General features: G+C 42.0%; 1 protein-coding gene across 2 annotated transcripts in view; it reads left to right on the top strand.

The window, feature by feature from the left end:
• Positions 1-26,433, top strand: part of rps6kal (ribosomal protein S6 kinase a, like) — a 170,775-nt gene extending 144,342 nt beyond the window's left edge. For both annotated transcript variants that reach the window (XM_073058599.1, XM_073058600.1), the window contains 2 exons: positions 6,943-7,083; positions 25,834-26,433. In XM_073058599.1, coding sequence (XP_072914700.1) covers positions 6,943-7,083; positions 25,834-25,959 — 267 coding nt within the window. In that variant the 3' untranslated portion in view covers positions 25,960-26,433. The remainder of the gene's footprint in view (positions 1-6,942; positions 7,084-25,833) is intronic.
• Positions 26,434-26,670: the final 237 nt, after the last annotated feature.

The raw sequence follows: 26,670 nt of genomic DNA, 5'->3' as shown, positions 1-26,670 counted from the left end.
CAAACTTTTTCCAATGTTGTCTGGAGACAGCTAAATAAAGGTTATCTTCACGTTCTCTGAGAGCCCATTGTCTGCATGAGGATTTTCCAACAGTGGTAACTGTCCTTTTCAATGGGTTCTCTGAGCGTTTCATCATGCTCTTTTATGTCCTTTGTCTGTTTCCATTCTCCTTCATCCTCCTCCCTCAATCCCATGCTCCATCTAGAAAATGGCTCTCCTGTTCTTTCATGCTGTCTCCCAAAAAAATGTTAACAAGACAAATCCTATTGCTAAATTCAACAAGCCTAACTTAATCAACTACATTTTATTTTAAACAGCAAAAGTGAAATACTTGATTGTATAATGTAATTAAAGGAACACATTGCATTTTGAGAAAATCTGCAGAAAATAAAATACTCAACAGCATAACTTTATTAGTAAAATAAAGCATGGTCTTAAACTAGGGTATTACATAACCAATGAGGAAATACTTACTCACTTAATGAAGTACTGAGGTGCTTTTAAAATTATACTTTGTATAGCCATTAGAGACATATTATACTGTTATTTATATAAAGGCTACTTGAAACATAAGCAGGTAATTCATTGTTAAACTGGAAAGAAAATGACAATTTAAATTAAATATTCAGCTCCACCACCCACCTCTTATCTTTGTATTGTCTTCAAACCTGGCAACAAAGCCATCAATTCCATCATCAAAATGTCTTATGTAACATGAAAAGATGCAGTCCCAATTGTGACCCCTCTGGAACACCACTAGTCACTGGCAGCCAACCAGAATAGGCCCTTTTTATTCTGACTCTTTGCCTCCTGCCAGTCAGCCAATCTTCTATCCATGCCAGTATCTTTCCTATAATACCATGCGCTCTTGTGAACCAGCCTCTTGTGTGACACCTTGTCAAAGGCCTCCTGAAAATCCAAGTCAACAATATCCACAGATTCTCCTTTGTCCATCCTGTCTGTAATTTCCTCAAAGAATTCCAACAGATTTGTCAGTTAAGATTTCCTTTTAAGGAAACCATGCTGACTGTTCCTACTTTATCATGTGCCTCCAAGTATTCCAAAATATTATTCTTAATAATGGATTCCAACATCTTTCCAATCACTGAAGACAGGCTAATTTTTATTTTCTTCTGCCTCTCACCCTTACAGAGTGGAGAGACTTTTGCAAATTTCTTGTCCTCTGGGCCCAATGCAAAATCTAATGATTCTTGAAAGATCATTACCAATGCCTCCACAATCACTTCAGCTACATTTTTCAGAACCTTATGATGTAGTCCAACTGGTCCAGGTGACTTATCTACCTTCAGGACTTTCAATTTCCCAAGTGGCTTCTCTTTAACAACTACACTCGATTCTGCCCCCAACACTTGCATTTCTGTCATTCTGCTAGTGTATTCCACAGTGAAGACTGACACAAAATACTTATTAGGTTTGTCTGCCACTTCTTTGTCCCCCATAACTACCTCTCCAGTGTCATTTTTCAGCAATCCAATATGCACTCTTGCCTCTCATTTGCTCCTGATATATTTGAAAATATTATTAACTAGTTTACCTTCATATTTCATCTTTTCTCTCCTTGTAGTTTTTTAGTTGCCGTCTATTGGTTTTTAAAAGCTTCCCAATCCTCTATCATCCCACTAATTCTATCTATATTATATACACTCTCTTTTGTTTTTATGGTGTCTTTGACTTCCCTTGTCAGCCACAGTTGCCTCTTCATCCCTGCAGAATAATACTTCATCTTTGGGATGTATCTAGCCAGCATCTGCTGAATTGTTCGCCAGAAAATCCAGCCGTTGCCATTCTGCTGTCATCCCTGCTAGTGTCTCATTCCAGTGAACTTCGGCCAGCTCTTCTCTCGTGCCTCTGTAATGTCCTTACTCAATACTGATACATCTAACTCTATCTTCTCCCACTCAATCTGCAGAGTGATTTCTATCATATTATGATCACTGTCTCCTAAAAGTTCCTTTACCTTAAGCTTCCTAATCAAATCCGGTTCATTACGCAGCACCCAAACCAGAATTGCCTTTCCCCTACTGGGCTCGACCATGATCTGCTCTAAAAAGCCATCTCACAGGTATTCTACTAATTCCCTCTCTTGGGATCCAGCACCATCCTGATTTTCCTGAGTTCCTGCATATTAAAATCTTTCACGACTATTAAAGCATTGCCCTTATTTCATGCCTTATCTATTTCCTGTTGAAATTTATATCCAACATTCTGACTACTGTTCAGAGGCCTGTGTGTAACTCCCTTCAGTGTCGTTACCCTTGCAGTTTCGTAACTCTACCCACAAGGATTCTACTTCTTTTGATCCTTTGTCACCTCTTTCTAAGGATTTGATTTTTTTTTTTGAAAAGAACAGAGCCACCCCAACCCCTTCTGCCTACCTGCCTGTCCTTTCAATACAAGGTATATCCTTGGATGTTAAATTCCCAAATCTGATCTTCTTTCAGCCATGATTCAATGGTGTCCTCTATGTAACACCTGCCAGGCTCTTAACTATGCTACGAAATCATCTACAGGACCTTATTCTGAATACTTAATGCATTCAATTATAACACTTTTAATGCTGTACTTATTACCCTTTATGATTTTGCCCCCATAATCCACTTCAACTTATCCCATATTTGCCCTATCATATGCTTGCCTTTCCTTGTAGTCCTACTACATACTGTCCCATCCTTAGCCTTACTACACCGGTTCCCAAACCCCTGGCCAAAATAATTTAAAGTAAACCCTCCCTAACAGCTCTAGGAAACCTGCCCACAAGGATATTGGTCCCCTTACTTTCCTCCAGTCACCTTAAAATTATGTCCCCTTGTATTAGCCATATTCACCCTGGGATGAAGTCTCTGCCTATCCACTCAGACAATGCCTCATCATCTTGTACTCATCTTTCAAGTCACTTCTCATCTTCCTTTGCTTCAAAGAGAAAAACCATAGTTTGCTCAAACTATCATCATAAGACATGCTCTCCAATCCAGGCAGCATTCTGATAAGTATACTCTGGAGCCTCCCTAAAGCTTCCATATCCTTCCTGTTATGAGGTGACAAGATCTGAACACAATATTCCAGGTGTGTTAGGGCTTTATAGAGCTGCAATATTACCTCGCAGCTCTTGAACTCAATCCCTTGACTAACGGAGGCCAACACACAATAAGCCTTCTTTACAACTCTTATCAACTTTTGTGGCAACTTCATATTCCCAATAGATAGCATATGCTCCAATTGGGAGCATAGATCCCAAGATCCCTCTGTTCCTCCATACTGCAAATAATCCTGTATTCTGCTTTCAAATTCAATTTTCTAAGTGAATTACTTCCCATTTTAATTTTCTCAGCCGAGTTCTGCATCCTATCACTATCCCGTCGTAACCCCTTGATAACCTTTTACACTATCCACAACACAACCAGCCTTCATTTGCAAACTTACTAATCCAGCCCTCCACTTCCTCATCTAAGTCATTTATAAAAATCACAAAAAGCAAGAGCCCCAGAACAGATCCCTGCAGAACACCACTGGTCACGGACCTCCAGGCAGAATGCACTCCATCTACTGCCACCCTCTGCCTTCTGTGAGCAAGTTAATTCTGAATCTACGGAATCATGTTTTCGTGGATCCCATGCTTCCAGACTTTCTGAATAAGCCTACCATGAGGAAGCATATCAAACACCTTACCAAAATCCATATGCACCACATCCACTGCTCTACTTTCATCAATGTGCTTTGTCACAACCTTAAAGAATTCAGTCAAGCTCATGAGACATGACCTAATTCTCACAAAGCTACATGGACCTATGTCTAATTAAACTTAGTTTCTCCGAATGCTCGTAACTCCTGTCTTAAGTATCTTCTCCAATAATTTGCCCACCAGTGAATCTAGGCTTACTAGTCTATAATTCCAGGGTTATCCCTACTCCTTTTCTTGAACAAAGGAATAGCATTTGCCACCCTCCTATCATATGATACTACTCCTGTGGCCAGTGTTGGCACAAATATCATCGCCAGAGGCACAGGAACCTCTTCCTTCGCTTCCCATAGCAATCAGGGATATATCCCATCAGACCCCAGAACTGTTCTAATGTTTTTCAAAAGATCCTGTATATCCTCTTCCTTAACATTGACTTTTTCTAACATATCACACTGTTATACACTGCCGTCATTAAAGTTAAGGTAACTGTCATCGGAATACTGAAGTAAAGTATTCATTAAGGATCTCCGCTACTTCCTCTGACTCCAGATACACGTTTCCTCTTCTATGCCTGATTGGTCCTACCCTCATTCCAGTCATCCTCCTGTTCTTCATGTATGTGTAGAAAATTTGGGGGTTTTCCTTAATCCTATTGGCTAAGACCTTCTCATGCTCTCTGAAGTCCATTCTACTTTGTCACCTGGTATAAACCCTCCCCAACAGCTTTAGCAAAACTGCCCGCAAGGATATTAATCCCCTTTTTGTTCAGGTGCAACCTGTCCTTTTTGTACAGATCATGGCTTCCTTAGAAGAGATGCAAATAATCCACAAACTCAGAACCCTGCCCCCTGCACCAATCGCTCATCTGCACATTCATTTGCCAAATCAGCCTATTCTTACTCTTGCTGGCACTGGCACAAAGACTACTCTCCTTGAGGACCTGCTTTTCAGCTTCCAACCTACAGTAGTTCCCTGTATTCTCTCCTCCGACACTCCTCCTTTTTCCTATCTATATCATTGGTACTGATATGTGCCATGAATTCTTGACTGCTCCTTCCTCCTATAGAATTCTGTGGACCCAATCAGACTTCCTTGACCCTGGCACCCGGGAGGTAACATATCATCCAGGAGGGTCATTCATGTCTACAGAGCCTCCTCTTTGCTCCCTTAACTATTGAATCCCCGATCACTGCTGCAATCCTCTTCGTTCCATTCCCTTCAGAGCCACAGAGCCAGACTCAGGTCCCAAGACCTGGTCACTGCGCATTTCCTTTGGCAGGTCGTCCCTTCTCTCTCTCCCCCCCCCCACCCCTAACAGTATCCAAAGTGGAATACTTATTCTTCAGGGGAATGGCTACAGGGGTCTTCTGTAGTGTCTGTCTATTCTCCTTCCCTCTCCTCTGATTGTCACCCAGCTAGCTGTCTCATGCAACTTAGGGGTAACTCCCTCTCTTTTGCGCCTCTCACCACCTCATTTTCCTATACGAGCTAAATGTCAGTCAGATGCAGCTCCCGGTGTCTAAATCAGTCTGAAAGGGGCTGCAGCTGGATATACTTTGCACTGAGATCTTCTCAGATCTCCCACATCTGGCAAGAAGAACACACTACGTACCTTGGATCCATTCTCACTAGTCTAGCCAGGCACTAATACACAAAAAAAAGAAATAAACCTTCCAGAAACTTACGATAGCTTTTGCATCTCCTCGCCAAAACCTCAACTCTAGCTCTGTTCACTCCAATAGCTGCTCTATTTAACCTAACTGCTTTTTATTGGCTCTTGCCAATTGAATAATAAACTGCAATATTTCAAGACTGTCAAATTATTCTTACATTTGTTTTAAGTAAAATAATTCATGTGAAATTATTGGTAACATTTTAATGTGAACACAGCCACTGAAACTATATAAATATTAATTTGTTATAAAATTATCAACCATAAAGTTAGTATGTTGTAAACATTCCCATCTATTTTTCATTCATGACATCCTATTTTGAAGCTTAGTATTAAAGGTTATTTAAATTATTTTATATGTTTACGCAATTATTTTTAATTGGTTTTCTTGTTTCCTCCCACATCATACACACATGGTAGGTTAATTGGTGTCTGTAAATTGTCCCTAGATAATGTGAATAGTAAAATTCAACAGAAACTGAGGAGAATGTGGGGAAATAAAAATTGAAGGACCTGTGCTACATCCCTCTCTGACTCCATAACTGTGTTAGTAAGTCCTTTCATTTTCAATGGAAGCAGTGGCTGTGTGGCAAAGGTTTTAATTATATTTACTTTTTTACTTTTGTAAAAAATTCAGGGGCATTCATGGTCATTGGCAGCCAGGTAAACTGTAGGCATGTCTTGACCAACTATCATTTCTTGTTCTACCTGAAGCATCTCTTATATTTTTGGGTTGTCCAAGGCCTTGTCAATTAAAATTGGTACAATGCTTCAACAATAAGTTTACCTGGATGGATCTGCAAAATGCAAATATACTCTCATAATTTAATTCACCAGAAACACGTACAGCTCTCTGCTGGTAGCAATCCCTACATAGTTTGTTTAGTGAAGGAACCAGGGACAACATGAAAAACACTCCTACCATTGTAATCTGAATGCACAAACTCAAAGGGTTGTAGAAACGAATAAAGGATAACTTTTAGAAGGGAATCAGATGAATATTTGAAAGGGTAGGTTGTCATGAATGATAATAGGGATTACTAAAGTGGATAAGATTAAGAAACACACACAAACTTGGAGGAACTCATCAGGGCAGGCAACGTCTATGGAAATGAATAAACAGTCAACATTTTGGGCCAGGACCCTTCTTCAGGACTTCCAATTAATGATGGCTGCCCATGCAGTTTCTTCCATTATTCAACTTGGAGTCAGGCTCCCATATATAGAAGGATTATTAGTTTGGATAGACTGAAATGAGGAAGAGTTCAATAACTTAATAATAAGCAATTACTTTTATTTCAAATACATTAAATTCCTTCACCTCATTCTGTACACCCTTGTAGTATATTCAGATCACAGATTTTCAGCTTAGATCTAACTTAAATAAATATTCCCAGAGTAAAAGTAAGTTTATCCCACTTCATTTCTGACTTAATAAATTAGTTCATAATTTTATTTTAATTTGTATACATCATGAGCAACTATTCTGTTTTATAACCATGTCCAAATATTTTCTTTTTGTATTAAGTAATTCTTTATCTAAATGTGTATATTCATTTTGCATATCCAGGATGTACTGTCCAATATGCTTCATGTTGATCCTCATCAAAGATTCACTGCTGAGCAGGTGCTCAAGCATCCTTGGATTGCTTGCCGGGATCAACTACCACATTTCCAATTAAATCGTCAGGATGCTCCTCATCTAGTAAAAGTAAGTATTTTCAAAGAATGGGAACACAGCCAGATGTAATGAAACTAGCCATGGTAGCTTGCACTTTGTATGAAAATTTAAAATTGAACATGCCCATCTTCTAAAACTGGTCCATTCCAAAATCTGAAATCCTCAACTAGCAATTTTCACTTCATAGAAAATCTTGCTTCTAACACAGCTGAAATATGCTTACTCTGGTTAGTAATGTTTTCCTTTTGAAATGTGAAAAGCTGGAAGTTAGGTGTCAGCCCACCTGCTGCACCCCTGACCAACGATGAAGTATAATCATACTGAGCAGATGGTTTAGACTTCTCAAACAGCTGTTCATTTTTGCAACCCCGACAGCTAGTTTAGTAACATTAGACCACTCATTTGAATGGGATAACTGTCTATGATTGAAAGGGTGATTTTTTTTTCAATTAATTACAAGCAGCTGTACCACTGAGTATTTCAAATTACATGTGCTCAAAATCTTTCTGTCCAATCTTGTGTTTAAAGGAAATGTTTATAAAGCTATTTGAAACCTATAGTAAATGTTCATTCTGAGCTTTATTGAAGTTTTCTTATTATGGTGGACTGTTTCAGGTAGAACTGGTGAAATTTCAATGTATTGATGGAGGGAGCTAGCTTTCATGGTATTGCACCACAACAGAGTTGCCATCTACTGACTAGCAGATAAAAGTTAAAGGATAAGGACCATTTGGGACATTTTGCATGAAAGAAATCGTGAGGAGCTGTTGGATTGTGCAATATGGAAGTGAGTTTCTAAAAAGCCAGCGGGACCAGTCATGACAATATGCATGCCAGAGATTGTGGGGTAGTTAGGCACTTGGTAAGGGCCAATAAAAAGAAGTTAGGTTTGAGTGAAGTAGCCATTCACTTAATGACCATTGTTGGAGTGGGACAGTGTTAGACTGTGAATTTGAGGCTTCGGCGTGAAGGGGTGGAGGCTCTTTGAGCCAAAGCCTCAAATTCACAGTGTAACTTACTTTCTTTCCTCCTTTGTGATCCCACAGACAATGCTGGACAATGAAGTGCAATGTTCCTGGGATGTGGGAAGGTTGGGAGACCTCCAGTGTCCCTGAAAACTACAGCTGCAGGAAGTGCATTCAGCTGCAGCTTCTTACAGAGCATGTTAAGGAACTGGCGATAGATTTGGATGAACTATGGATCATATGGGAAGCTAGGGGTTGATTGATAGGTGATACAGGGAGGTAGTTACACCTTAGGGGCAGGAGTGATTGCCAGGAGGGGGAAAGGTGAATAGGTAACCAGGGCAGAGTACCCATATGGCCGTTTTCCTCAATAACAAGTGTGCAGCTTTTTGTACTGTTGGGGGCGGGGAGGGGTGTGCATGACCTAGCAGAGGAAAGTCTTGCTCAGTATGGAAGGTGGGGAAGAGGCGAGCTGTACTGATGGGGAATCATTGGTTAGTTAAACAGGCAGTAGGTTCTGTGGATAAGAACAAGATTCCCAAATAGTAAGTTGCTTCCCAGGTGCCAAGATCAGGGATATCTTGGATTGAGTCTGTAGCGAGGGTGAGCAACTAGAGGTCATGGTCCACATTAATACCAATGACAATGGTAGAAAAGGCAATGAATCTTACAAAGTGAGTTCAGGGAGTTAAGTGCTATATTAAAGGACAGCATTTCAGGGATGTAATCTCCGGTTTCTACCTGTGCCGTGTGCTACTGAAGCCAGAAGTAGGTAGTTAATACAGTTTAACACATAGCTAAGGAGATGGTGCAGGGGGGAGCTTCAGATTTTGGGAACATAAGGCTCTCTTTCAGAAAAGGTGGACCTGTACAGTCTGTGCCTGAACTGGAGGGAGAATATTGTGCTTGCATGAGGTTTTTTAGTGCTGTGGGGATGTGGGGTTAACCTACAGTTCAACCCAGATAAGTGTGAGCTGGTTCATTTTGGTAGCTCAAATTCGATGACAGAATATAGTATTAATGGTAAGACTCCTGGCAGTGTGGAGGATCAGAGGGATCTTGCGGTCCGAGTCCATAGGACACTCAAGACTGCTGTGCAGGTTGACTCTGTGGTTCTGAAAACAAACGGTGCATTGGCCTTCATGAACCATGGGATTGAGTTTAGGAGCCGAGAGGTAATGTTGCAGCTATATAGGACCCTGGTCAGACCCCACTTGGAGTACTGTGCTCAATTATTTTTGGATGTGGAAACCATAGAATGGGTGCAGAGGAGATCTACAAGGATTTTGCCTGGATTGGGGAGCATGCCTTATAAGAATAGGTTGAGTGAACTCGGCCTTTTCTCCTTGGAGCGACGGAGGATGAGAAGTGACCTGATAGAGGTGTATAAGTTGATGAAAGGCATTGATCATGTGGATAGTCAGAGGCTTTTCCCCAGGACTGAAATGGCTAACACGTGAGAGCATAGTTTTAAGGTACTTGGAAGTAGGTACAGAGGAGATGTCGGGGTAGCTTTTTTACGCAAAGAGTGGTGAGTGCGTGGAATGGGTTGCCGGTGGCAGTGGTGGAGGCGGAAATGATAGGGTATTTTACGAGACTTCTGGATGGCTACGTGGAGCTTAAAAAATAGAGGGCTGTGGGTAAAGCCTAGGTAGTTCTAAGGTAGGGACATGTTTGGCACAGCATTATGGGCCAAGGGGTCTGTATTGTGCTGTGTTTTCTATGTTTCTAAGGAGTATTCTAGGTAAGGCTGATGAGCTTAGAGCATTGATCAGCATGTGGAAATACGACAGTGTAGCATTTAGTGAGATTTGTTTGTAGGAGAAGCAGGACTGGCAGCTCAATGTTCCAGCATTTATGTTGCTTTAGATGTGATAGAGCAGGTGTGATTGAAATGGTGGTAAGGGGCATTACTAGTCAGGGAAAGTGTCACAGTAGTGCTCAGACAGACTGGAGAGCTCATCTACTGAAGCTAAGGGGTGGAATTGAGGAATAAGAAAGGGATGAGCACATTACTAGGATTATATTGTAGACCTCAGAGGAAGATTGCTGTGCCAGAGGGACATCAGAGACTGCTGTGTACTTTGCTTCACGGAAACATGGCTCATATCCACCATTTGGAAGCAGCTCAATGGCTTCATTATACTCGGCAAAGATGGGATAGCTCAGTCTCTTAAAGGTAGAGGAGGTGGAGTAATCTTTAGGATTAATTTATTGTGGTGGCTCTGTCTCAGTCCTGCTCAGCTAACCTGAAATATCTAGCAGTCAAATGTCATCCCATTTTATCTGCGAAGGGATTTTTTTGCCATCTCCTGGTAATGGTATACATTCCACCTCAGGCCAATGTCAGGCAAGCTCTGGAGGAGTTGAGCAATGTAATCAACAGACATGAAACAGTGCACCCTGATGCCTGCACTATCATTGTGGGAACTAGAAGAAGTCTCTGAACAGTTACCACTAACAGTGGAACCAGAGGAACCAACACACTTGACCACTGTTATACCACTATCAAGAACATCTACCTTGCCATCCCACGCCTACAATTTGGAAAGTTTGATCACTCCCAGGCAGAAACTAAAGTCCGCAGCACCGGTAGTGGGGATCAAGAATGTATGGTCAAGGGAGGCAGAGGAGCACATATGACTGGACAATATCCAGGGGTTCATCTTTGAGTTTGAATGAATATGCGGCAGTTGTCACTGACTTCATCAAAACCTGTGTGGATGAGAACCAAATGGACATACCCAAGTCAAAAGCCGTGGATGAACCAGGGGATTCATAGTCTGCTGAGGGCTAGCTAGATCTGTAGCATTCAAGACCTGTGCTCCAGATCTATGTAAGAAGGCCAGTTACGACCTATGGAAGGCTATCTTAAGAGCAAGAAAACAATTCCAATTTGAGTTTAGAGAGGTAATTGGGTGCAGGTTAGCTCTGGCCTCGTTTGCAGGCCATTACTTCCTACAAAGTGAAACCTAAAATCATGAATGAAGTGGTGGTTCACTCCTGGAGGAGTTCAATTTCTTTTATAGATAGATAGATAGATACTTTATTCATCCCCATGGGGAAATTCAACATTTTTTCCAATGTCCCATACACTTGTTGTAGCAAAACTAATTACATACAATACTTAACTCAGTAAAAATATGATATGCATCTAAATCACTCTCTCAAAAAGCATTAATAATAGCTTTTAAAAAGTTCTTAAGTAGTTTACTTAAATACATTAAATACAATCAACCCCGGCACTTTAACATATCTTACTCCTGGCGGTTGAATTGTAAAGCCTAATGGCATTGGGGAGTATTGACCTCTTCATCCTGTCTGAGGAGCATTGCATCGATAGCAACCTGTCGCTTTGATAGGGAGAATAAAAGTACATTTATGCAAATCCCTGCAGCATCTAGTGACCCTGTGATCTCTGTTTCGGACGCCGACATCAAAACATCTTTCAAAGGGGTGACTCCTGGCAAGGCGTCAGGTCTTGCAAGGTGAACCTGATAGGGCTGTAACAAAAAACATGTGTTAACCGACTGGCAAGAGTGTTCAAAGATACCTTCAATCTTTCACTGATGTAGTTGCATCTGATTCAAAAAGGCCACAATCCAACCAATACTCACTTTTTGGCAGGTTGCAATCAGCGCGAGAAGTTTAACCAGGAGATCGTATGCTTTTGGCTTTTTCAACAGGCTGCAGTCAGTGCGGGGCCAACAAAAAGAAGGGAGATGGAAGCAGAGCGGCTGTTGTGTGAGTGGGCTAGTGTAAGAGTGGTTGAGCTTTGGTTCAATAGGCTTAGCAAGCACAGGCATAGATTTTAAGTAAATTTCTAGTGAGCATTTTTTAAATTATTAGTGCATAGTTAGTGTGCTGAGAATGGGTCCAAAGGTAGTGGTATGTTCTTTGTGTGAGGTGTGGGAACACTGAGAGGCTTCCAGTCTCCTTGATCATCAGCAGAAGGTGCACCAAGCTGCAGCTCCTTTGAGACTGTGTTGAGGAACAGGAGTGGCAATTGGATGACTTTGGGCTCATGCAGGAAAATGAAGAGGTGATAGGAGCTACAGGGAGGTAGTCACCCTTTAGTTGCAGGGGTCAAATACCTGGGTGACTGTCAGCAAAGGAAAAAGAAATAGACAACCAGTGCAGAGTACCCTGTGCCCACTCTCCTTAATAGTAAGTAGCGCTTTGGCTCCTTTCAGGGCAGGGATGACCTACCGGGGAAGCCACAGCGATCGGGTCTCTGACTCTGTGGCTCAGCAGGGAAGTAGGGAAGAAGAGGACCACAGTAATGACAGGGAATTCCATAATTAATGGAGCAGAAAGCAGATTCTGTGGAAAAGAGACACCCAGATGGTATGTTGTCTCTTAGGTACCAGGGTCAAGATGTCTCAGATCTGGTCCACGACATTCTAATGGGGGAAGGGGGTGAGCAGCCAGAAGTCATGGTACATATTGATACCAACGACATAGGTAAGAAGAGGGAGGAGGTCCTAAACAGAAAATATAGGGTGATAGGCAGAAAGCTGAAACGAACGACGTCCAAGGTAATAATCTCTGAATTGCTGACTACGCCTCATGTCAATGAGAGTAAGAATAGGAAGCTTTGGCAGGTGAATGTGTGGCTGAAGAATTGGTGTGAGGACAGTGTTTTAGATTGTTGGATCATTGGGATTTCTTCTGGGGATGGGATGACCTGGACAAAAGTGCAGGTTACTCCTGAACCTGAGGGGAACCAATATCCTTGTGAGCAGCTTTCTGAGAACTACTGGGGAGAGTTTAAACTAACTTGGCTGGGGGATGGGAACCAGAGTGATAGGGATAAGGATGGGGCCATTGGTATACTGGTAGATGCAGTGTGTAGGGAGACTGTGAGGAAAGACAGGCAGATGATAAGGTAAAATTGCAGTCAGTGGGATGCGTTAACTTGTAAGAGCAGACTAAAATCATAAAGGATGATGAATACAAGACTGAAGGTGTTATATCTGAATGCACACAGTATACATAATGAAGCATCTTGCAGTGCATTTAGAGATTGGCAGATATGAACGTGGGCATCCTTGAGTTGTGCCAGAAAGATAAAGTTGAGAGCTTAACATCCAAAGATACACCTTGTATTGAAAGGACAGGCAGGGTAGGCAGAGGAGCTGACATGGCTCTGTTGGTTAAAAAAATTGAAATGAGATCCTAAGAGATGACAGAAGATCATAGAATCTTTGTTGTGTGTGTGTAAAGAAACTGCAATGGTAAAAAAGACCCTGATGGAAGTAATATATAGTCCTCCAAATAGTTGCCAGGATGTGGGCTACAAATTACACCCTATCCTCATTATGTGCGGGAGATACATTCCTCGTAGTCGACACATAATGTGAAAACACATAATGTGAATAATTATTTAAATGGAGAGAATAGGGATGCGTTCCAGAGAGCTTCCTAAATATGTTCTATCTGTAATTTATTCACATTTTCATACCAATACGACACAAAAGCAGTACCACAAGGCAACATTCGTATTATATTTCATCAATTTAAGGTAATATTGAATGTAATAAATCATAACAGTGGCAGGTGTGTTTGCTCCAGGAGATGAGTGGTCGTTGTGGAGTTGGGATCATATCAAGCACAGTAAGGGGTGAAGGAAGACTCACAGAAAAACTGCTGGCAGCAGGAGATGACACGGGTTGAAGGGCTGTTTGCTTGACAGCATTTTGTTTTTCAGCATAAATTTGCTTGTAGGGAAGAAGGGTTGATGGCAGGGAATGACTGAAATGCTGACTCCGTTCTAAATTTGGGTCCATGTCCTTCGCCATTTGTGCCAAGTGTTCCGACTTCCACCATTCCGTCACCGTTGGTAACCTCCCAGGATTTTCAAAATCATCTGCTGCTTGCAGCATCTCAGAGATAGTCAGCCGTTTAAAAAAAAAAATCCTTGAATGTGGATCACACCTTGGTCGAATGGTTGAATCAACAATGTTGTGTTAGGCGGCAGGAAACGCACTGTTATGTTAGGATGAATGTTATCCAAATGTTTAGGATGGGCTGGCGCATTGTCAAGCAACAAAAGAACTTTAAAGGCAAGATTCTGTTCTCGGCAGTAGCATCCCAGGGCTTATGCCGCACTGTTTATAATTTCCAACTTTTTTTCAAGTGTTAAAGCAGTTCTCTGCCGCTCGGCTGATGGCCCAGGACTTGTCATTGGATGCTTAGGAGGCATAGTTAAATATTTCAAGCACAAAATCACTGCACTGTAGGTAAAACCAACTAAAGTTTAAGAGTGCAAGATCGCACAACCACACCTTGCCAAAACCAATGCGAGACTGGCGGGAGTGAGACTGTGAGGCGCGCTCACCTGACTTGTATTGGCGGGAAAGCGGTGCTTCTCATCCCAACAGTGAGACTGTGAGGTGTGCGCACATATTGGCAGGAAAGCAGTGCTCCTCGCACAACTGTGAATCCGCATATGACGAGGATGGTGTACAATGGGAGGTAGAAAAGGCATGTCAAAAGGGCAATGTTGTAATAATCATGGGGGATTTCAATATGCTGGTAGATTGGGAAATTCAGGTTGGTGCTGGATTCAAGGAGAAGAAATTTGTAGACTGCCTACAAGATGGCTTTTTAGAGTAGGGAAATGGTAATTCTGGATTGGTTGTGATGTAATGACCCAGACTTGATTAGTGAGCTTAAGTGAAAGAACCCTCAGGAGGGAGTGATCATAGTATGACGGAATTCACCCTGCAGTTTGAGAAAGAGAAACTAAAATTGGATGTATCATTATTACAGTGGAGTAAAGGTATTACAGAGCATGAGAGAGGAGCTGGCAAAAGATGATTGGAAGGGGACATGATGGCAGAAAAGAAATGACTGGTGTTTCTGAGAGAAATTTGGAAGACGTAGGAAAGATACATCGCAAAGATGAAGTATTCTAAAGGGAGATTGAGGCCAACATGGCTGATAAGGGGGGTGAAAGACAACATAAAAGCAAAGAAGAGGGCATATAATATAGCAAAAATTAGTAAGAAGGTAGAGGATTGGGAAGCTTTTAAAAATCAACAGTCGGCAACTACAAAAGTCATAACAACTAAACAACGAAATAATGAAGGCAAGTTAGTCAATAATATAAAAGAGGATACAGAAAGTTTTTTCAGCTATATGGCAGTAAAAGTGATGAGAGTGGATATCAGAACCCTGGGAAATTATGTTGAAGAGGTGAAATGGGGGATAAGGAAATGGCAAACAATCTTAGTCTTTTTTGTCAGTCTTCACTATGGAAGATGCTAGTCAAATGCCAGAAATGCAAGAATGTTAGCGGGCAGAGGTGAGTGCCATTATTATTACTAAGGAGAAGGTGCTTGGGAAGCCGAAAAGTTTGAAGGAAGGTAAATCATCTGGACCAGATGGGATTATACCCTCGGGTTCTGAAAGAGGTAGCTGAAGAGATTGTGGAGTCATTAATAATGATCTTTCAAGAATCATTAGATTTTGGAATGATTCCTGAGGACCGGAAAATAGCAAATATCACTCCACTCTTTAAGGTGGGGGGGGGGGGGGGCAGAAAAAAAATGACATTATAGGCTAGTTAACCTGATTTCAGTGGTTGGGAAGATATTGAAGTCTGTTATTAGGAATGAGGTTTCAGGGGACTTAGAGGCACAAGATAAATTAGGCCAAAGTCAGCATGATTTCCTTGAGGGGAAATCTTGCCTGACAAATCTGTTGGAATTCCTTGTTGAAATAACAGACAAGATGGACAGAGTAGAGTCAGTGGATGTTGTTCACTTGGGTTTTCAGAAGGCTTCTGACAAGGTGCCCCATGAGGTTGCTTAACAAGAGCCCCTAGTATTACAGGAAAGGTATTAGCATGGATAGAAGATTATTTAGAGGACTAGAATGTAAGAGCAAGGATTTTATGAGGCATTGGTCAGACAGCACTTTGAGCAGTTTTGGGCCCTTTATCTAAGAGAAGATGTGCTGGCATTGGAGACGGTCCAGAGGAGGTTCACAAGAATGATCTGAGGAATGAAAGGGAGGAGTGTTTTATGGCTCTTGGTCTGTACTCATTGGAATTTAGAAGAATGAGGGGGGAGCTTATTGAAACCTATTGAATATTGAAAGGCCTGGATAGAGTGGATGTGGAGAGGATGTTTCCTATAGTGGAGGAGTGTAGGAACAGATGACACAGCCTCGGAATTGAGGAATGTCCATTTAGAACAGAAAAATATCTTTAGCCACTAGGTGGTGTACAGACAGCTGTGCAGGCCAAGTCATTGGGTATCCTTAAAGTGGATGTTGATAGCCTCTTGGTTAATCAGGGCATCAAAGGCAGGAGAATGGGGTTGGGAGGGATAATAAATCAGCCATGATGGAATGGTGAAGCGGATTCCAGAGGTCGAATGGTGTCAGCTCCTGTGCCCTATGGTCTTAAGACCGGGGTGAGCTGTCTCAACTACTATCCACCCAGTGACACTCACATTTACTGTGATGAAGTGGTTTCAAAGGTACATTTAATGGCAGAGAAATGTATACAATATACATTCTGAAATGCTTTTTCTTCGCAACCATCCGTGGAAACAGAGGAGTGCCCCCAAAGAATGAATGACAGATAAACGTAAGAACCCCAAAGTCCCCCCCACCAAGCTCCCCTCCCTCCCGCACGTCTGTGGCAGTAAGCAATGATCAACCCCCCCCCCCACCAGCAAAACAAAGCATCAGCACCCACCACTTAGCACTCAAGCATGCAGCAAGCAACAGCAAAGACACAAACTTGCAGTACTCCAAAGACTACGGTACTCAACATACCCCAAGCTCCCTCTCCCTAATATGGGAGAAAGAGGTGTGTCTTTTTCACAGCGGGAGGGGACACATAACAAGTAACTTGTTTTTTCTGAGCTCTGTGCCCGAGGATCTCAGGTCTCTGGGCATACAGCCATAGATTTTCCGACTCCCACAACACACCAATCTGCCCAGACACCAACCTTTAATCTGCCCGTCTCCAGAGCCATGAGATCTCAGCCCTCCGAAAGCAAACTGAGCTCTTAGCCACCCTCTTGGCATGTCGAATAATGGCCAGTTGTGAGACCCCGAGAGCGGATCCCATTCCTGCAAAGAACCGAAGTCAGCGTGTAACTCCAAGTCAGGGTCTTCAAAAGAACCCTGAAAGGGAAAAATAGAGATAATAAAGATGGAGATAGAGCTGTTTCCAAAGATGCAAGCAAAGGAGTCGCCGTTAGATGCCATTGCCTCCTCCTAAGCTCCTCCTCCAGCTTTGAGAGGTTGGTTATGACTAGAATCAACTCCTGCCTAAGGAAGGACCTGGAACCACTGCAATTTGCCTATTACCACAGTAGGATACAGTGGACACGATCTCACTGGCTCTCAGCTCGGCCTTGGATCACCTAGACGACCGTAATAGTTACCTCAGGCTGCTCTTTATTGACTACAGCTCAGCATTCAATGCAATCATGACCTAAATTCATATCAAAAAGCTCCAAAACCTGGGCCTCTGTACCTCCCTCTGCAAATGGATCCTTCACTTCCTCACTGGGTGACCACAGACTGTCCAGGTTGGAAATAACATCTCCTCACTGACAATCCACACTAGTGCACCTCAAGGATGCATGCTCTAGCCCACTGCTTTACTCTCTCTACACCCACGACTGTTTGCCTAGGCACAGCTCAAATGCCATCAATAAATTTGCTGACGACACAACTATAGTTGGCAGAATTTCAGATGGCGAGGAGGTGTATAGGAGCAAGATAGATAAGCTGGTTGAGTGGCATTGCAGCACAACTTCACTCAACATCGGCAAGGCCAAGGAATTGATTATGGACTTCAGTAAGGGGATGTCGGGATCAGAAGTGGAAAGAGTGAGCAGTTTCAAGTTGTTGAATGTCAAGATCTCTGAGGATCTATGCTGGGCTCAACATATTTATGCAATTACAGAGAAGGCAGGACAGCTGCTATATTAGGAGTTTAGGAGAATTGGTATCCCATCAAAGACACTCCCAAATTTCTACAGATGTACCATGGAGAGCATTCTAACTGGTTGCTTCACCATATGGGATTGGAAAAAGCTGCAAATGGTGAAAACTCATCCAGCTCCATCATGGACTGTAGCCTCCTCTGCATCCAGGACACCTTCAAAAGACGGCATCCGTCATTAAGGACCCCCCCCCCCCCCCCCCCTCACCTAGGACCTTCCCTCTTCTCATTGCCACCAGCAAGAAGGAGATACAAGTGCCTGAAGACATATACTCAATGTTTTAGGAACAGCCTCCTCCCCTCCACCATCATATTTCTGAATGGACAATGAATCCATGAGAACTACCTCAGTATATTTTTTCCATCTCTTTTAGATCTACTTATTAAATTTATTATATAAACTTATTGTAATTTATAGTTTTTATTTATACATATTACCATATACTGCTGCTGCAAAACACCAAATTTCATGACATACGATGGGGTGATTGATAATGAGCTGAGTTATACAGCTCTCGTTACATGCACATGCGGTTCAACTCTGAGTGATTATGCAGAAAGTTTGAAGTTAATAACTCATCAGTTAATAACATCACGGGTGATTGATAAGTTTGTGGCCTAAGGTAGAAGGAGATGAGATATTAACTTCAAACTTTCTGCTTAATCACTGAAAGAGTTGAACTGCATGTGTATGTAACGAGAGCTGTATAACTCATCTCCTTCTACCTTAGGCCACTGACTTATCAATCACCCCTCATATGTCAATAATATTAAACCTGATTCGGATTCTGATTCTGACCACCCAATAGTCAGCGTGATCTCGAGTAACAAAATTTGTAGATAGGTCACAGACAGTTGCAAGAAACATGAAGTTGTGATAGTTGGTGTTTTTAACATATTGACTGGGACTCCCATACAGTAAGAAGGTTGGATAGGATAGAGTTTGTCAAATGTGTTCAATATATAGAGGTCCTAACTACAGAGAGTGTGATACAGGTGGCCCCCGTTTTTCGAATGTTTGCGTTACGACAACTTGCTGTACGAAAGACATATATTAGTACCTGTTTTCGAACCAAAGAGGATTTTCGCTTTTATGAAAAAAAAGATGCCTGCTTTATATGTGTGTTTACCCTGCGAAAGACTACTATGACTGTGAAGCCTTGTGTGGGTAGTTGTATATGCGTGCGTGTACGTGCTGATTTTTTTTTTCCTCTCCAAATCGATTTTGGCTCACTGTCTTCCCAATTTTGATAAGTGAAACTACACCGCACATACAAGCTTTCTACTTTATATAGACTGTATATTTATCATGTCATTCCTGCTTTTACTATATGTTCATGTTATTTTAGGTTTTATGTGTTATTTGGTATGACTTGGTAGGTTATTTTTTGGGTCTGGGAACGCTCAAAAATTTTTCCCATATAAATTAATGGTAATTGCTTCTTTCCTTTACAACATTTTGGCTTTCAAACAGTTTCATAGGAACGCTGTACCTTCGGATAGCGGGGGAAACCTGTACTGGATCTCCTTTCTGGTAACGAGGCAGGGCAGAAAATGAAAGTGTGTATAGGAGAAAACCTTGGATCTAATAACCAGAATTCCATTAGTTTCAAGATAATTATGGAAAAGTCCTTGGGTTGAGATTCTAAATTGGAGAAAGGCCAACTTTGATGGTATCAGAAAGTATCTGGCAAGTGCATAGTTGTTACGTGGGAGGCCTTTGAACATGAAATTTCGAGAGTACATTTGTGAGTTTTGTATGTTCCTCTCAGAATAAAAGGCAAAGCTAATAGGTTTAGGGAATCTTAGTTTTCAAGGGATATTGAAGGGATTATTTAAGAAGGAGGAAATAATTGCAGATATAGGCAGCAAGGAACAAATAAGGTACTTCAGTTTAAGAAGTGCAAGAGATCACTTAAGAGGGAAATCATGAGGGCAAAGCAAAGACACGAGGTTCCTCTAACGGACAAAGTGAAGAAGAATCCCAAGGGCCTCTATAGATATAGTAAAAGCAACAGGATAGCAAGGGAGAAAATTGGCCCTCGAAGATCAGCGTGGTCATCTGTGCAGAGGCTGAAAGAGATGGGAGAGATCTCAAATGGATTTTTTGCAGTATCTATTTGCTTGGGGGATAGACACAGTCTATAGAACTGGGGCAAAACAATAGTGAAATCATGCACTGTATGTGGATAATAGAGGAAGAGGTGTCCTGAGGCAAATTAAGATGGATTAATCCCCAGGCCCTGACATTGTGTCCCCTAGGACTTTGTGGGAGCCCAGTGCAGAAATTGTAAGGCCTTAGCAGAGGTATTTAAAGTGTCCTTAAGCACAGGTGAAGTACCGGAGGATAGGAGGACAACTAATGTTGTTCCATTGTTTAAGAAAGACTATTACAATGTGCTGGGAAATTATAGGCCAGTGAGCCTGATGTCAGTAGTGGGCAAGTTATTAGAAGGAATTCTTTGGGACTGAATTTGTATAGACAGGGACTGATTAGGAATAGTCAGCAATAAGTAAGTTGTGTCTAACCAATCTTTTAGAGTCTTTCAAGGAGATTACCAGAAAAGATCATGAAGGAAAGATAATTGAAAAGCGCAAGTCAGGAGATGGATACAAGAAAATTTCCTAATCACTGAATATCCTTTGGAGTACAGTTAAGTCAGTCATCAAGAAATAGAAAGAATATGGCACAGCTGTAAATCTGCCTAGAACAGACCATCCTCAAAAACTGAGTGACCTTGCAAGAAGGGGACTAGTGAGGGAAGCTACCAAGAGACCAATGACAACTCTAGAGGAATTACAAACTTCAGAGGCTGAGATGAGGAAGACTATGCATACAACTGTTGCCCGGGTGCTTCAGCAGCCGCAGCTTTATGGGAGAGTGGCAAAGAGAAAGCCACTGCTGAAAAAACTTCACATGAAATCTTGGCTAGAGTTTCCCTGAAGGCACGTGGAAGACTGAAGTCAGCTGGAAGAAGGCAAACACGAGGAAATCTGCAGATGCTGGAAATTCAAGCAACACACACAAAATGCTGGTGGAATGCAGCAGGCCAGGCAGCATCTATAGGGCGAAGCGCTGTCGACGTTTCGGGCCGAGACCCTTCGTCAGGACTAACCGAAAGGAAAGATAGTAAGAGATTTGAAAGTAGGAGGGGGAGAGGAAAATGCGAAATGATAGAAGACCGGAGGGGGTGGGGTGAAGCTGAGGGCCAGACAGGTGATTGGCGAAAGTGATACAGAGCTGGAGAAGGGAAAGGATCATGGGACAGGAGGCCTAGGGAGAAAGAAAGGGGGAGGGGAGCACCAGAGCGAGATGGAGAACAGGCAGAGTGATGGGTAGAGAGAGAAAAAAAAATTAAATATATCAGGGATGGGGAAAGAAGGGGAGGGGCATTAACGGAAGTTAGAGAAGTGTTCATGCCATCAGGTTGGAGGCTACCCAGCCGGTATATAAGGTGTTGTTCCTCCAACCTGAATGTGCCTTCATCTTGACACTAGAGGAGGCCATAGATAGCCATATCAGAATGGGAATGGGACATGGAATTAAAATGTGTGGCCACTGGGAGATCTTGCTTTCTCTGGCGGACCGAGCGTAGGTGTTCAGTGAAACGGTCTCCCAGTCTGCATCAGGTCTCACCAACAAAAGGCAACACTGGGAGCACCGGATCCCACTACCAAGCACATCTTTCCCTCCCCCCCTTCTGCTTTCCGCAGGGATTGCTCCCTTCGTGACTCCCTTGTCCATTCATCGCCCCTATCTATTCCCACCGATCTCCCTCCTGGCACTTATCCTTGCAAACGGAACAAGTGCTACACCTGCCCTTACACTTCCTCCCTCACCACCATTCAGGGTCCCAGACAGTCCTTCCAGGTCAGGCGACACTTCACCTGTGAGTCGGCTGGTGTGGTATACTGCATCCGGTGTTTCTGGTGTGGCCTTTTATATATTGGTGAGACCCGGCGCAGACTGGGAGACCGTTTTGCCTGACACCTACGCTCTGTCTGCCAGAGAAAGCAGGATCTCCCAGTGGCCACACATTTTAATTCCACATCCCATTCCCATTCTGATATGGCTATCCATGGCCTCCTCTACTGTCAAGATGAAGGCACATTCAGGTTGGAGGAACAACACCTTATATACCAGCTGGGTTGCCTCCAACCTGATGGCATGAACATTGACTTCTCTAACTTCCGTTAATGCCCCTCCCCTTCTTTCCCCATCCCTGATATATTTAATTTTTTTTTCTCTCTCTGCCCATCACTCTGCCTGTTCTCCATCTCCCTCTGGTGCTCCCCTCCCCCTTTCTTTCTCCCTAGGCCTCCTGTCCCATGATCCTTTCCCTTCTCCAGCTCTGTATCACTTTCGCCAATCACCTGTCTGGCCCTCAGCTTCACCCTACCCCCTCCGGTCTTCTCCTATCATTTCACATTTTCCCCTCCCCCTCCTACTTTCAAATCTCTTACTATCTTTTCTTTCAGTTAGTCCTGACAAAGGGTCTCGTCCAGAAACGTCAACAGCGCTTCTCCCTATGGATGCTGCCTGGCCTGCTGCGTTCCACCAGCATTTTGTGTGTGTCAGCTGGAAGAAGGTTCTGTGGTCTGATGAAACCAAAATTGAGCTTTTTGCCCATCAGACTAAACGCTATATATGGCGTAAACCAAACACCACACATCATCAAAAACACAATATCCCTACCACGAAGCATGGTCGTGGCTGCATCATACTGTGGGGCTGTTTCACTGCAGCAGGCCATGGGGGCTTGTGAAGGTAGAGGGAAAAATGAATGCAGACCTCGCTTGGAGTACTGTGCTCAAGGATATGGAAACCGTAGAAAAGGTGCAGAGGAGATTTACAAGGATGTTTCTTGGATTGGAGAGCATGCCTTATGAGAATAGATTGAGTGAACTCTGCCTTTTTTCCTTGGAGTGACAGAGGATGAGAGGTGACCTAATAGAGTGTGTGTAAGATGATGAGAGGCATTGATCTTGTGGATAGTCGAGGCTTTTTCCCAGGGCTGAAAAGACTAGCACGAGAGGACACAGTTTTAAGGTGCTTGGAAGTAGGTACAGAGGAGATGTCAGGGGTAAGTTTTTTATGCAGAGAGTGGTGAGTGCGTGGAATGGGCTGCCAGCGACTGTGGTGGAGGCGGAAATGATAGGGTCTTTTAAGAGACTCATAGACAGGTACGTGGAGCTCAGAAAAATAGAGGACTATGGGTAACCCTAGGTAATTTCTACGGTAAGGACATGTTCAGCACAGCCTTGTGGTCTGAAGGACCTGTATTGTGCTGTAGGTTTTCTATGTTTCTAATATACAGGGAAATCCCAGAGGAAAAACTGATGCTGGCTGTAAGAGAACTGTGAATTGGGAGTAGGTTTGTTTTCCAGCAGGACAATGACCTCAAACATAAACCCAAAGCTACACAGGAATGGCTTAAAAACAAAAGTTAATGTCCAGGAATGGCCAAATTAGAGTCCAGACCTCAATCCAATTGAGAATTTGTGATTGGACTTGAAAAGGGTTGTTAACGCATGATCCCCATGCAATCTGACAGGGCTTGAGCAGTTTTGTAAAGAGAATGGGGAAAAATTGCAGTGTCCAGATGTGCAAAGCTGATAGAGACCTATCCACAAAGACTCAAGGCGGTAATTGCTGCCAAGGGTGCATCAACTAAATACGGACTTGAAGGGGGTGGGGGGTGAATACTTAAGCAATCAATTATTTTGTGTTTTATATTTGTAATTAATTTAAATCATTTTGTAGAGATCTGTTTTCACTTTGACATGAAGGAGTCTTTCTGTTGATCAGTGTCAATAAAAAGCGAATTATATCCCCTGGGATTCAATGTTGTATAACAATAAGGCATATAAACTTTCAAGGGGGTGAATGCTTTTTATAAGCACTGTATATCAATGATTTGGATGATAATATGATAAACTGGATTAGCAAATCTGTGGATGACACCAAGATAGGGGCTGTAATGGGTAGTGAGGAAAGATATCAAAGGGATTTCGACCAGTTGGGAATTGAGGCTGAAAAATGGCAGGTGAAATTTATTGCAGACATTTTGGGAGGGTAATCAGAGTAATATGGTGGACAGTAGGGCACTGATGTGTGTGGCACAGCAGAGGGATCTGGGATTATAGAATAATAATTTCTTGAAAGTGGCATCACAGGCACAGGTACACGGGTTGTAAGGAAAGCTTTTGAGACATAGGCCTTCATAAGTCAAAATCATGAGAACAGGAGTTGGGATATGATGTTGAAGTTGTATAAGATGTTGGTGAGGCTTAATTTGGAATATTGTGTGAATCTCTGGTCAACCTACCAGGAAAGATATCAATAAGATTTTCCGAGTACAGTCGGCCCTCCTTATCTGCGAGTTCTGCATGCACAAATTCAACCAACCGCGAATCAAGAAAACCCAGAAGTGTTCTTCAAGCATGTACAGACTTTTTTTCTTGTCATTATTCCTTAAACAATGCAGTATAACAACTATTTACATAGCATTTACATAGCATTTACATTGTATTAGGTATTACAAGTAATGTAGAGATGATTTAAAGTATACGGGAGGATGTGCGTAGGTTATCGTGGATTGGGATCGAAAAAAATCAGAAGTTCTCTTACTAAGTCGGAACAGCTACATCTAGTATTATTTAGCGTCAGTTAGTCAACATTTGTCTTAGAAAATAGTATATATTTTACCTTTCTGTGCATATAAAACACTTAAGAAATGTATGTATTTCAATAATTAAATGACTGCGTTGCTTAGTAATAATTGCAGCTTTCATTGGGGCAGGGCCTTTCTCACTTTATCCTTTAAAATTGTTCCCATCATTGACCGACTATAGCCTAACGCTTTTCCAATGACCAATGGCGTTTCACCTCTTTCCGATCACTTTATTATTTCCACTTTATCTTCAGTTGTGATCATGATTATTTTTGTGAACAGAAACACTACGGATTCAGAGCTCCGCCGGGTCCTAAAGTCCACCGCACTGAAACAGGTTAAATAAGGCACTTGAAAACTTATCCATGTGGGATCCCGGAACCAATCCCTCGTGGATAAGGAGGGCTGACTGTACAGAGAAAACTTTCAAGGACATTGCCAGGTCTAGACCTGTGTTATAGGGAAAGGTTGAATAGGTTAGGACTTAATATACTGGAGTGTAGAAGAATGAGCAAAGAGTTAAAGGTATGCAAAATTATGAGGGGTACAGTTAGGGTAAGTTCAAGCAGGCTTTTTCCACTGAGGTTGGGTAAGACTACAACTAGAGGTCTTGGGTTAGGGATGAATGGTGAAATGTTTAAGGGGAACATGAGGGGTAGGGTGGTGACAATTGGAATGAGCTGCCTGTAAAAGTGGTTAATGCGGGTTCAGTTTCAAAATTTAAGAGAAGTTTGGATAAGTACATGGATGGGTGGGGTATGGAAGAGAGCTATGGTTGAAGTGCAAGATGATGGGACAGCAGAATAAGGTTCAGCAGAGACTGGATGGGCCAAAGGGCCTGTTTCTGATTTAAGAAAATAATACCAAGTTCTTTCCTGCATTTCATTCCATGTGTTAGATTGCCGTAGTTTTCTTGAAGTATAATAGAAATGAACATAAATGATGGTTTTAGCCCAGTGGATGGTATAATTCTGATAAGCAACTATGTTCTCAACGAAATACTCACTGGCGCTTCTGTGAACTAATAAAGCTGGCCTGCCTTCATAATTGTAAATGTGGGGGGGAATGCAGTGCTCTTTGAAAACAGACAACAAATTAACTTCATTCTAAGGTAAATAAAGTTTTTTTTAAATTATGCTTCCTAATGAAAGTGTATCCTCATTCCTAGGGAGCCATGGCTGCTACATATTCTGCCCTCAACCAGAAGACCCTTCGTCCAGTGTTGGAACCAGTTGCAGCTTCAAGTTTAGCCCAGCGCAGAGTTATGAAAAAACTTACCTCAACAGACTTATGAATTATGTAGGAACCAATATTGTATGGCTCTTTCAATTCATTTGAATGGCTGCAAGCTCCTGGAGGATGCACAAACCTAGAGTTTTTGCTTTTCCTTTTTTTGACATTGGGGGTTGGGAGATTGGATACCAAATCAGGACATGAAAAATTCGGTTGATGAAAAAATGCAATGATATGATTATATCAATTACAAAAGAGTTATGGAATATAATTCATTGCACTCACATTGCAGTTTTGAAAAGGGCATAAAAATTTTAAACAGGACAGCAACGAGATCAGCAGAGTAAGAAAGTGGGTCGCTGGTGGCCTATATTCAAAGCTATTTTGCTTTTGTGATCTTGTTCTAAAATATTGTTTAATTAAACTTTCTATTTTATTTATTTACTTTCATTTTCAAGAAATACAGTGCTTTCAGATAAAGTTTTATTTTGAAGTCAATTTATATATTGTCATTAAAATGTCACATTGCACAACACTATTCTGGATTGAATTAATGTTGTCCAACAGCCTTAAAGTTATTCCTTAACAAATGCTCTTTATTTAGTTTTGCATTTTTTCTGAAATTGGAAATATGTAAAGAGTTTCCAAGGGAAACACTAGTTAATATTTTATTTTTGTTATTGAAATCTTTAAAATTGTTTAAGGAGCACACAGTAATTGCACCAAGGCAGTAGATCCTTAAAGTAATTTCTAAATGGGCATAAGGAAAGTA

This window comes from Hemitrygon akajei, chromosome 10, assembly GCF_048418815.1.
Source record: "Hemitrygon akajei chromosome 10, sHemAka1.3, whole genome shotgun sequence".
Lineage (NCBI taxonomy): Eukaryota > Metazoa > Chordata > Chondrichthyes > Myliobatiformes > Dasyatidae > Hemitrygon > Hemitrygon akajei.
Note: the sequence above shows the minus strand (reverse complement) of the source record. Positions and strands in the feature narration are given on the sequence as shown.